This window comes from Rhinatrema bivittatum, chromosome 2 (assembly GCF_901001135.1).
Source record: "Rhinatrema bivittatum chromosome 2, aRhiBiv1.1, whole genome shotgun sequence".
Taxonomy (NCBI): Eukaryota; Metazoa; Chordata; class Amphibia; order Gymnophiona; family Rhinatrematidae; genus Rhinatrema; species Rhinatrema bivittatum.
Window position 1 is genome coordinate 668702569 of NC_042616.1, and position 13499 is coordinate 668716067.

General features: G+C 46.3%; 1 protein-coding gene across 5 annotated transcripts in view; it reads left to right on the plus strand.

Annotated features, from left to right (window-relative positions):
• The first annotated feature begins 211 nt into the window (after nt 1–211).
• The window catches only part of TERF1 (telomeric repeat binding factor 1), a 276338-nt gene continuing 263050 nt past the window's right edge, over nt 212–13499 (plus strand). For 3 of the 5 annotated variants that reach the window (XM_029591466.1, XM_029591467.1, XM_029591468.1), the window contains exon 1: nt 216–859. In XM_029591466.1, coding sequence (XP_029447326.1) covers nt 307–859 — 553 coding nt within the window. In that variant the 5' untranslated portion in view covers nt 216–306. Of the gene's footprint in view, nt 860–13499 lie in introns of all 5 variants that reach the window. The other 2 variants (XM_029591469.1, XM_029591470.1) reach the window with 2 other exon arrangements.

A 13499-nucleotide genomic window follows, 5' to 3' on the forward strand; every position in this document is an offset into this window, starting at 1 on the left:
TTGCAATAAGGAAACTTTTCTGGCAGACAAGGTTAGGCGGTATAAAAATAATTTAAAATAACTACATGTCTATCTCAAATAACTAAAAATACAGAATAACCAGCAAATCAGAAGTGATATCTTTTTTTTTTTTTTTTTTTTTATGGGACTAAAAGATTCCTAACTAATCGGCAAGAGCTACGATACCATAAGGCGAAATTCACTGGCAGAGACCGGGGCTTGCACCCGTGCACGCAAACGAGAACGCGCACGGCTCAGAATGTGGCAGTAAGAGTTAGCGCGAGATTAGTGCACGTCACGTTCAAAATGGAGATGCTGAGCGCCGCGAAAGTGTTCTCTGAAACGTTCGAGAGCTCTCAGGATTCAGCGAACACGGAGTCGTTCTCAGGATCAGCGACTGAAGAGGCGCTCGAGAGACCGCAAGCCACGGCGGAAGCAGCCGGAGGACCCTACGACTCGGCAACTGAGGCACCGCCCGGCGAACGCTACGAATCGGCCACTGGGGAACCGTCTGGGGGACCCTACGCCTCGGCCACCGAGGAGCCGCGCCAGAAACCCCACGAGTCAACCGCCGAAGAATCAACGGACGCGGAGAGCGAGCCGCCGCCGCTGGAGGAACGCCCGGACTCGGCGACGAAGAAGAAGCCCGGGGGCCTTGGGGACTCCTCGAGCGAGGAGACGTCTGAGAGACCCCCGGATTCGGCGGGCTCTAGCTCCTGCCCTCTCTCTGCAAGCTTGTTCTCGGAAGCGGTAGAGGTGGCCTCTGGCTGGGTGCTGGACTTCATGGTTTCGTGCCTGTACCGGTACTTCACGGAGGACCGGATGACCGAGTTTGCAAGGAGCAGGGATGCTGCTGAAGGTGAGGATGAGGCGGCGAGGGGCTCCTCCAGGCTTGTGACGTACTGGAAGAACGAGAGGAGGGGGCGGGGATCCCCGGTTGGAAAAAGTTCATTCGAGGTTGGCTGGGTCAGCGCGTGCTGCAGCTATGTTTAATATGGCATGGGGCGCTGCTTTTCTTTCAGGCCAATGCAATATCATCCCATAAAAATGCAATCAAATTGGATGCAATTTTTTTTTTAACATGCGCACACCCATCTCTCCTGGGCGCTGGATGCAATAGGAAAATGAGCTACCATACTAAAAGACGTGCAATGGGTAATTCCTGTGTCCCTAGCGCTCTAGGGGGCCGATGCAATAAAAAGCACGGAAAGCGGGCGCTGAAAAGTCAGCGCCCGCTTTCCTAATGTGCACGTCTCCTGCAAGGGGGGGGCGCCATGCTATACCCAAATTAGGGGGTTGCGCCAGCAAGGAGGCGCCAGGATTGCTTGCGCGACCTTAGCGCCTCCTTGCTAACGTGACCCTGCGACGGCTGCCGGTTATGAAGACCGACACCGGTAAACTCGGCCGAGGTATTTTTTTTAAAAATAATAATTTAAAAAAAAAAAAAGTAGTACAGAAAAGCATTTTTTCTGCTTTTCTATACTGCTTTTAACTGCGCTCAGCTATTAACGCCTGCTCCAGGTAGGCGTTAATATCTGAGAGCAAAATGTGTGTCTGAGACACACACTTTTTTGCATTATTTTATTTATTTAAAAGTTACATAAGAACATAAGAAAATGCCATACTGGGTCAGACCAAGGGTCCATCAAGCCCAGCATCCTGTTTCCAACAGTGGCCAATCCAGGCCATAAGAACCTGGCAAGTACCCAAAAACTAAGTCTATTTCATGTTACCATTGCTAATGGCAGTGGCTATTCTCTAAGTGAACTTAATAGCAGGTAATGGACTTCTCCTCCAAGAACTTATCCAATCCTTTTTTAAACACAGCTATACTAACTGCATGAACCACATTCTCTGGCAACAAATTCCAGAGTTTAATTGTGCGTTGAGTAAAAAAGAACTTTCTCCGATTAGTTTTAAATGTGCCCCATGCTAACTTCATGGAGTGTCCCCTAGTCTTTCTACTATCCGAAAGAGTAAATAACCGATTCACATCTACCCGTTCTAGACCTCTCATGATTTTAAACACCTCTATCATATCCCCCCTCAGTCGTCTCTTCTCCAAGCTGAAAAGTCCTAACCTCTTAGTCTTTTCCTCATAGGGGAGTTGTTCCATTCCCCTTATCATTTTGGTAGCCCTTCTCTGTACCTTCTCCATCGCAATTATATCTTTTTTGAGATGCGGCGACCAGAATTGTACACAGTATTTAAGGTGCGGTCTCACCATGGAGCGATACAGAGGCATTATGACATTTTCCGTTTTATTCATCATTCCTTTTCTAATAATTCCCAACATTCTGTTTGCTTTTTTGACTGCCGCAGCACACTGAACCGACGATTTCAATGTGTTATCCACTATGACACCTAGATCTCTTTCTTGGGTTGTAGCACCTAATATGGAACCCAACATCGTGTAATTATAGCATGGGTTATTTTTCCCTATATGCATCACCTTGCACTTATCCACATTAAATTTCATCTGCCATTTGGATGCCCAATTTTCCAGTCTCACAAGGTCTTCCTGGAATTTATCACAATCTGCTTGTGATTTAACTACTCTGAACAATTTTGTGTCATCTGCAAATTTGATTATCTCACTCGTCGTATTTCTTTCCAGATCATTTATAAATATATTGAACAGTAAGGGTCCCAATACAGATCCCTGAGGCACTCCACTGTCCAATCCCTTCCACTGAGAAAATTGCCCATTTAATCCTACTCTCTGTTTCCTGTCTTTTAGCCAGTTTGCAATCCACGAAAGGACCTCGCCACCTATCCCATGACTTTTTACTTTTCCTAGAAGCCTCTCATGAGGAACTTTGTCAAACGCCTTCTGAAAATCCAAGTATACTATATCTACCGGTTCACCTTTATCCACATGTTTATTAACTCCTTCAAAAAAGTGAAGCAGATTTGTGAGGCAAGACTTGCCCTGGGTAAAGCCATGCTGACTTTGTTCCATTAAACCATGTCTTTCTATATGTTCTGTGATTTTGATGTTTAGAACACTTTCCACTATTTTTCCTGGCACTGAAGTCAGGCTAACCGGTCTGTAGTTTCCCGGATCGCCCCTGGAGCCCTTTTTAAATATTGGGGTTACATTTGCTATCCTCCAGTCTTTAGGTACAATGGATGATTTTAATGATAAGTTACAAATTTTTACTAATAGGTCTGAAATTTCATTTTTTAGTTCCTTCAGAACTCTGGGGTGTATACCATCCGGTCCAGGTGATTTACTACTCTTCAGTTTGTCAATCAGGCCTACCACATCTTCTAGGTTCACCGTGATTTGATTCAGTCCATCTGAATCATTACCCATGAAAACCTTCTCCATTACGGGTACCTCCCCAACATCCTCTTCAGTAAACACCGAAGCAAAGAAATCATTTAATCTTTCCGCGATGGCTTTATCTTCTCTAAGTGCCCCTTACCGTACACTTGGGCAATTACATGTCCGTCTAGGCGGTTTACAAGCATTCATACATAATAAAACAAACTTGACATTCTTAACAGGTTATCAAATCAAAAGTTAGGTTAGGTAGCAGTATAAGTTAATGTCAGTTATTGTATTTATAAGCATCATTAAACAGGTAGGCTTTTAGCATCTTTTTAAATTCTTTGCGGTTAGATGTCATACGAATAGAATCGGGAATGGAGTTCCACAGAGTTGGAGTGAATGAGTAATAGCCTCATTCACATGCATTTGCATGTGATGAGCGCTATTGCATTCACTCTGCATCAGAGTGCGGGTTATACTGTGAGCTCGGCTCAGGGGCGGATTGTGGGAAAATAGTGGCCCGGGGGAGTTTTCTCCATACTGGCCCATGGGTACCCATACAATTTGGTGAGTCACCAAATACAGAATAAAGGCACCATAAAATCTACACAGAAATGCACAAACTGAACTGGAAATCACAACAAGTTAGACTGTATGTAATGCAGCAATGGAAAAACAGAAAATACCATCATTCCTCACAAAACATCAAACAATAAAATCAAGAACTATAAAACATCACAATAGGAAAATCATACTAAAAATATATATTTCAAAACTGCTGATGAATAGAACCTCCAGTAATTTAACTCAGGGAAATTTTCAAAAATTTGTATATAACACCAATAAAATATTTCAAAAAGAGCAGACATCAAATAATATTCAATATTTAAAACTAATAAGGATTTTAAAAAGCCCCTGCTGTCCCCTTCTGTGGGAGCTCTTGATTTCCAGGCACCCTGATATTGTCGAGGATTAGGAGGTTATCCTCTCTCTCTTACACATACTCACATGTCCATTCTCTCTCACACATACACTGTCACATACATACACATTCATGCTCTTATATCCACCATAACCTCTTGCTCTCACTGACACTGACACACTCTCAGGCTCTAGGACACTCTCTCCCCTTCCACACACAAACTCTTACTCCCTTGGATTTTCTCATACACACTCATGCTCTCACTCTCGCTGGTTCCCTCACATACACACAAACACACACACCCAGGCAAGCTCCCAGTCATTCTCTCACACACACACACACACGCAGGCTCCCATTCATTTTCACACCACTCCCTCCCTATCCCCCAGGCATGCACACATTCATTCTCTCACACACAGACCCCCAGGCAGGCACCCATGCATTCACACACATACACCCCCAGGCAGACTCCCATTAATACACATGCACGCATTAAAGGCAGACCCCCCTCTCTTTCTTTTGCCAGCAACCTCGGAACTTCTCTCATTCCTTTGCTGCCACTGTCACTGCTGCCACATGGCTATTGGGAGGTGCCGATTGCTGCTACTGGCACTGAAGCCCAATCTGCAGCCTCCTCTGTGCAGGCTCCGTGGGCTTCCACTTTCTCCATGCTGATCTCATATATTGTGAGATCCGCATAGAAAAAGTGCTATTCTTGCATATTCCCAAAGATTACATCTGCCAATCACTAAAAAAGTAATTTATTTTTTTTTTACCTTTGCTGTCTGATCTTAGTTTTCTAATTGGTTGGTTACAGGCTTTTTTTTCCACCTTTCTTATTTTATTTTTTTTTGCCAATATCTTTTATATTGTCTTTTTTCTATTTCTTTTCTCTCCATCTTCTTCCCTCAAACACACAGTCAGGTTCTCATTCTTACATGCTTTCTCTCTCTCTCTCTCTCTCTCACACACACACACACACACACTCTCTCACATGCTGTCTCTCATACAATCATTTATACACACAGTCTTTCACTGGCACATGCTGTCTGATTCTCACACACACAGGCTCTCTCTCACTCTCACATGCTCTCTCTCTCTCACACACACACACAGAGGCTCTCACATGCTGTCTCTGCAAACATTCAGGTCCTCACTCACACACAATCTCTCACCTCATCTCATACAAGCACAGACACATACACACTCTACAGACCCTCAGCCTCTCTTTCACCTCTGGGCCTCCTCTTCTCGGGTCGCAGCGGCCCTGCTACTGGGCCTCTTCCTCTTCTTGGGCCGCGCTGCTCCTCTTCTGCACGTACTGATGCTCCTCCTCCTTCCTGCCCACGCGGCTCCGTGCAACGTTTACTTCCGGGGCCGCGCAGGCAGGAAGGAGGAGGAGCATCAGTGCATTTAAATGCGATCTTTTTTCTTTGGGCCGTGGTGACGTACCATGGCCCTGCCCATCTGTCTGTCGCTGCGCTGCATGAGCCTTCCTGCGCCCGGGGGCATTGGCTCCCCTCGGGATACCACTGCTCGCGGCGCCCCAGGCCTAGTGCTTCCACCGGCCCTGCCCGCAGGTTTCTTTTCGGGCCGCAGCGCCAGCAGACCCTCTTCTTGTCTTTAGAAAGTTTTTAAAAAAAAAAAGTTAAAAAAAAAAATCACGTGATGGGAGCGACCGGCCCATCGGGAGATGCCCGATTCCCCGATAGGCCAATCCGCCCCTGGCTCGGCTGAGCGCACTGTATTGCATCGGCCACTAGATTGGGGGCCCAGGAGAAGTGGCTGTGAGTCCACCTCAGCCTGGCCAGAGCAGCTGCCCCCACCATGCAGGGCTGTTCCTGATTGGTCCTTGTCAGTGAAAGGCCCAATCCCCTTTCAGGACAGCCTTCTGAAAGGGGATTGGGCCTTTCACTGACATGGGGCAGTGAATGGACAAATAAGCAGTAAGTGATGGAGTGAATAAATTAATCCCCAGTATTGGGCACTTAATATTAATTTATTCACGCCTTCAATCGGGCCTGAACTTGGGGATGCTGCTTTCTGCGGTTCCTCCTATTTAATATTGCAACGATACGAATAGGAGGAATCGCAGAAAGCAGGATATTTTGTTTTTTTTATGAGCCTTTGAGCGCAGCATGCTTTTAACATCTGCTCCCGGGCAGGCGTTAAAATTGCCACATTAAAATGGGTGCCTTGGCCATGCGGCAATTTTTGACATTGCAGGGTAATAGCTAATAGCCCTCATCTACATGGGATTTGCATATAATGAGCATTATTAGCTATGAGCTCAATTGGACGCGCTAATCCCCGTATTGTATTCGATGTAAGTCTAGGGCATCTAAAATTTGCATCCAACCGCATGTTAAGCAGCACTTTTACCTGAGCGCCCGATATTGCATCGGTTTGTTTGAGGTGTTTTCATGTTTGATGACTTGAGTGTTAAAGCCTGAGTGACTGCTCTCTCCTGCTTCGGAAACATTTGGCATGAAGCTAAACTGGCGGAGTAATGGAGGAAGGCCCCTCTTACTTTTATCAGAAAGGTAGCGGTTTGCCTTTTTTCACTTAGTTTATGCTGCTTAGCTTTATAGTGACAGATAGTTGGGTGACTTGTAGTTCTGACTTTTAAATGTTGACCTACATGTGCTTTGGGAGTGAACTTATTGCTGCGGGTGACTCTCCTCTTTTCTGAACAGAATTGAGAGTCAAACAAAATTGTGGAGCTCTCCCTTTTGCATGAAAGACTATATGTCTTAAACAATTTCCGTTTATTTCCATTTTTACTTTTGGATTGACATTTTTGAGGACTGGTGGCATGTTGAGTAATTTGTTCTACTTGTTCTCACTTAAAATGCTTTAAAGGGTAGAAATCCCCTCCCACCCCTAAATCATTTTATCTTGTCTCTCCAGTGTGAGAATCTCTTGCATTCTGCCGGAATGGGTAGTGTTTTCAAAAGCTCTTGTACATCATCATATTTGGCAGTTCTTCCAATGCAATATGATGTGTGTCTTAACATGTGAGTCCACACTGTTTATGAGCGTTTTATCCAGAATAATTTGTTAGTTGGAAGCCCATAATTGACATGTCTTTATCTGAAGGACAAGATTATCGTGATAACTCTTTGTCCTAAAAAATACTGCACTTATCTTAAGACTTGTTGCGGTTTTCTTTTTTTTGCCTTCAACAAGTCTGTGCTGTGAATCCCCGCCAACGTTAACGTTTCGCTTAACGCTTCCTCAGGGCGGATTAAGGCTGTCTGTAGCTCATAACATACGGGCTTCTTAATTGTTGAAGGCAATGAAGGCTCATAAACAGTGTGACAGTCAGCGGCAAAAATCAGCCGCTGAAGCAGTTGATCAAAAAAAGTCTAGCCACTGCTGAAGTAATTTATACACACTGTTTGAGAATACCTTACAACTTGGAATTAGTTTGTTGCAATCATTGAACAAGAATTAATTATCTGCTTTGAGGATTACAAAGTTACTCATTTTAAGAGTGGAACTATTTTAAACAAAATTGAAAAAAGAGAGACACATAGAGACCTATGATTGAACTCACTGGTCATAAAAACTCTGGTTAACAAACCTGATTTACCAGTTCTGAGGTCCCTGTCTCTGATAAAAAATTAAAAATTTTAAATTTTCATATATATTATCAATAACCAGTACCGTATTTTTCAGACTATAAGGCGCATTATCAAAAAGTGCCTGCTAATGCATCCTGGTTCATATATAAGCCGCACCGGATTATACTGCTGGAGCACAGAAACTCCGCGGGGATCCTGCGCAAGGAGCTGTACGCAGTGGGTGGGCGGCCGCCCTGGGCGCCGGGTCTAAGGCTCAGAGCCTTTTTTTTAATCGGTTGCGCCCTTTAAACTACGGTACCGGTACTTTTTTATTATCCCCCATATGCCCCCGGGGGCAGATCGGCAGGCGCTGATGCTGGCTCCCTGCCGCAAGTAACAAGGAGGCGGGTTCTGGCTGCCGCGGAACGCAGCTTGATGTCGGCATCTCCAGCCACATGGATGGTTGAAAGCGCTGCATGCGCTGATGCTCCTCCTCCTTCCTGCCTGTGCGTCCCCGGAAGTAAACGTTGCCGGAGCCACGTGGGCAGGAAGGAGGGGAAGCATCAGCGCATGCAGCGCTTTCAACCATCCATGTGGCCGGAGATGCCGACATCAAGCTGCGTTCCGCGGCAGCCAGAACCCGCCTCCTTGTTACTTACGGCAGGGAGCCACGAGTCTTCATCCTTGTCTTCAGCGGCATGGAGCCGCCACCGCTGGGGCCTGTTCTGTGGCCTGGGTGGCCCCTGAAGGAGTCCTTGCGGCAGGGACGCAGCGGCCCGAGAAGACGAAGAGGCCCGGTGAGTGAGAGACTGAGTATGAATGATTGTATGAGACACAGCATGTGACAGTGAGAGCCAGTGTGTGTGTGTGTGAGAGAGAGAAAAGCATGTGAGAATGAGAACCTGTTTGTTTGAGGGAGAAGATGGAGAGAAAAGAAACAGAAAAAAAATTCATATATAAGGCGCACCGGACTATAAGGCGCACTTCCGATTTCTGAGAAAATTGTAGGTTTTTATGTGCGCCTTATAGTCCGAAAAATACGGTAGTTTAATAAAGGTTGGTTTTTAACAGTACGTTTATCCAACATGATTTGTGTAACTTTTCACAGCTAGTTAATTGGTGGAAATATATTGGACGCTAGCTGGTCCCTGTTTCTTGTCGCAGTATTCAAATAAAACAGAAATGAAAAGGGCGCCAAAAAAGTGCAGTGTTCAAAAAAGAACGTCCATAGCACTACCCAGTTTATTGCAACGGACTTCCATATTGCATCATGTATGCGCATGCATTCTGTCAAATGAATGTATATCACCATATAAAATTGAAAGTGGGGAATGTTTGTTAGACATTAATATTTCCTAGCATGTAGCAGATGGACTCAGGACCAATGGGTATAGTGTACTCCTGATAGCAGTTGGAGACAGTCAGATTTCAGTCTGACGTCAGCCTACATATATCCGTGCAGGAAGCTTAGCTCTTTGGTATTTCTCCGTCTCCTAAGCAGTTAGGGACACTACACGCGCTTGCACAGCGTTAGAAAATCCAAACCAAAGAAGAGAGAAAATTTTACCTCTACGAGACGAGCCCTGCACTCCTGCGGTGATACCTAAGGGTCCCGCCCCCAATCGAGAATTCCTGAGGTGATTTCCAAGATCCCTCAGAGGTAAGCCTTGGTCCAGTAGCCGGTTCCCGGCGTGGACGTAGCCCCCAGTGGCTGAGAGGCAGCGGGTGCACTACTGAGAGCGGCGGTGAAGGTATTTTCCCTCTCCCCCCGCAGCCGGAGACCGGGAAGCGCCGAGATAAGGTAAGGTATAAAACTTTCTTAAAGTCTCTGGTCTCCAAGGCTCGGATAGCCGCACAGATCGTCTTCCTGGCGTCTGTTAAATCGGGTTGAGCAGCCCCGCCCGGGCTAGACCCCGATGCGATGCGAGGGTCCTTTCACATGGAGACCGTCTGAGGGGGGTCACCATCTTGCCCGCGTGGTCGTTGGTGTCATTCCCCCCCCCCCCCCCCTTGATCACCATATTGTCCGCACAGCGGCGCGTGCATCCCCGCTAAGCGCACAAAGAGCGGCCTGCACGCACATCTTCCACATCCTGCACGCACATTGTCGGTGCACCCGGAGCGCACAACTAAGTCCACTGGCGTGCGCACCTATGTGCACAGACAAGTCCTGAGCAACTCCATGTGCACTAATCATGGCACCTCCGGCCAAAAAAGCCAAGGGAAAAGCCCTCTGTCCTGCCTGCCACCTGAGAGCCACGCAATCTGAAGTGGCCTCTGCCCTATGCCTGCAGTGCGAAGAGGCTCAAGAGAAATCGAAGCAAGGCCCTCCTCAAACTGTAGAGGAGTCTGGCTCCACCAATGATAGTACCCCGGACCTCTGCATTCTGGGCACCTCGGAACTCCTCTGGATTCAATATGGACCCAGGGACCTTTTCCTGGGTGGAATTCTTCAAAGGCCTGCAAACCTTTGTCCAGGCGCAATCGGTACCACCTGTGACACAGCCACAGCCTCCACCAGAAGAGCAAAACCTTCCAAGCCCCTCTCGGGTCCCTCGAGACATGCCTCTTCTGGGCAAATGCTTCCCCTTAGGGGACACAGACACCTCGGGGGAAGAGCCTGACTCCCTGGAGGAAGGGGAAATCCCTCCAGGGATTGAACCATACTGAACCATGATGCAATTTTTCTCCAAAGACCATTTGGAGATCTCGTGTCTCTGAGTCTGAAAATGCTGGCCATCCCTGGCTCAAGTACCACAGCGGAGCCAAAGACGAACCCAGTTTTGGTCAATCTCTGTCAGGCCTCATGCTATTTCCCAATGCTATGGGCCGTACAACAACTGATTGACCTGAATGGAATGCCCCGGATGCCAGCTTCAAAGTAGGACGGGCCCTAGAAGCCCTATACCCCCTGGAACCCATAGCCAAAGAACTCCTAGGGTTCCCGAAAGTTGACGCCATGGTCTGCGCTGTCTCAAAGCGCACTACCATCCCAGTCACAGGAGGAGCTGCATTCAAGGATGCACAGGACAGACGTCAGGAATCCATCCTTAAACAATCATTTGTTCTCGCAGCAATGTCCCTGCAGATCGCTTCCTGCTGCGCCGTGGTGATATGTGCCTGCTTGCTTCTCTCCAGGGATGCAAACACTTCCGCCGAAACATTAGAAACAGCGATATCTTTCCTCACGGATGTGACCTCTGATCTGGTGCGTACCTCAGCCAGGGGCGTCTCATCCATAGTGGCAGCCAGAGGCAATTATGGCTCCGAAATTGGTCAGCCGACACCACCTCCAAGACGAAACTCACGAGAGTGCCTTTTAAAGGATCCCTCTTGTTCGGAAGCGAACTGGAGAAGTTAGCCAACAAATAGGGCGAATCCCCAGTACCTCGATAACCGAAGGACAAGAACAAAAGAAACCAACGCCCCTCTCCCAGAAGAAACAAGAGCAGAGGAGCACAGTAATTTAGACCGTTCATAAACATATACCAAGCATCTCGCCCCGCTGGCAGGGACACAAAAGAGGGGAGCTGGCACAGGCCCCGGCCGCACCACACAATGAGAATCAGCAGACCCATCCACAGGAAGAAGCCTTAGGGAGCAGACTTACCCTCTTCTACCAAAGATGGGTCGAGATAACTTCAGTCAAGTGGGTCCTAACCATCATTCGAGAGGGATACCATCTGGACTTCCACAGCATCCCTCCAGACAAATTTGTGAGATCACAGTGCCACTCCCTCTCCAAGAGGATGGCAGGGTAAACCACACTGACAAAACTACTTAGCCTAAAGGCAATAACCTCAGTGCCCAAGCACCAACAAAATACTGGCAACTATTCCATCAATTTTATCGTCCCCAAGAAGGAGGGAACGTTCTGGCCCATCCTGGACCTCAAGACCGTCAATTGCTACCTGAGGGTACCGCATTTCTGCATGGAAACCCTATGTTCAATCATAAGGGCAGTACAACCGGGAGAGTTCCTGACTTCTCTGGATCTATCAAAAGCCTATCTCCTCATCTCAGTCCATCACACCCATCAGTGCTTCCTACGCTTTGCGATACTGGACAATCATTACCAGTTCCGGCTGCTACCCTTCGGACTAGCTACGGCCCCTTGGACGTTCACCAAGATCATGGTGGTAGTGGCGGCGACACTGAGGAAAGAAGGAATCCTCGTACACCCGTATCTGGACAATTAGCTGATCAGAGCAAAATCTCCAGAGGAAAGTTACCAGGCAACCACCAGAGTCAAGAATCTACTACAGAATCTCGGGTGGGTCATCAACACATCCAAGAGCTGCCTGCAGCTCTCCCAATCACTAGAGTACCTTGGAGTCGGGGTCGACACCAAACAGGACAAGGTTGTTCTTCCTTCTACAAGGAAAAAGAAATTGATGGACCAGTTGCAAAAACTATTGAGTTATGCTCGCCCACTACAACTTTCCCTACTGTCACGATGGAACTCGATGTCCCAGAACTACTCTGTTTGCCTCCAGCTTCCGGCAGAGGTCCATAAACTACTATTAATCAAATTGAAATAGGGAATAGCCACTACTATTACTGGCATATTAATAGCATGGGATGGATTTAATGTTTGGAAACTTGCCAGCTACTTGGACCTGGATTGGCCAATGTTAGAGACAGGATGCTGCTTGGTCTGACTTAGTGTGGCAACTTCTTGTGTTCTAAAGTGCATAGTGATGCCCATAGGGAAGAACAACCCGAATTATAGCAACACAATGCAAGGTTCCATAATTGGAAGTCACCACCCAGCAAAAGATTCTAGGATTATCGTCCTGGATAATATGTTGAAATCCTCAGCCAAGAAAGCAACTAGAATGCTAGGAATTATTTGAAATAAAAAAAAAGAGAATAAAATAGTAAATATCATAAAACCTCCTAACGCTCTATGCTATGGCTGCATCTTGCGTATTGCATGCAGTTGTTATCACGTCGTCTCAAAAAAGATCTAGCAGAATTAGAAAAGTACAGAGAAGGGTAAAAAAAAAAAAAAGACAGAACAATTAGCTTATGATAGGCTAAAGAGGTTAGAGCTCTTCAGCTTGGAGAAGGCTGAAGGGTGATGTCTATAAAAAAAAAAAAAAAAATGAGCAGAATGGAATGGGTAAATGCAAATTGATTGTTTACTCTTTCAAACAGTACACAGACTAGGGGACATGAAATGAAGTTGCTAAGTACTGTAGTACACTTAACAGTAAGGGCAACAAAGTAGATTAGATGCCAAATAATGTCCGTTTAGAATAATGTCCATTTAGAATCTTTATTAAAGCCCTTATGGCTTTCTTAGATCGCCTACCCTCTTGCTTTATTGGATGTACACTTAAAACAGAAAATAATTTTTTACTCAATACATACCGGTATTTGAGCTCTGGAATTTTTTTGCCAGAGGATGTGGTGGAAGCTGTTAGTGTATTTGGAGTTAAAAAAGGGTTTTGGTAAGTTCTATGCATCCACACCAGCTATTAAGCCTTATGATCAATACCATTCCCTCAGAGATCCTGTGTTTATCCCATGCTTTCTTTAATTCAGATACTATTCTTGTCTTCACCAGCTCCAAGGGGAATCCATTCCATGCATCCACTACTCTCTCTCTATAAATAAATATTTCCTAAGATTACTCCTGAGTTTGCCATCATTCATTCTCATCCCATGACCCCTCATTCTATAACCTCCTTTTCTTTGGAAGAGGCCTGTCTCCTCTGCATGGAAATCT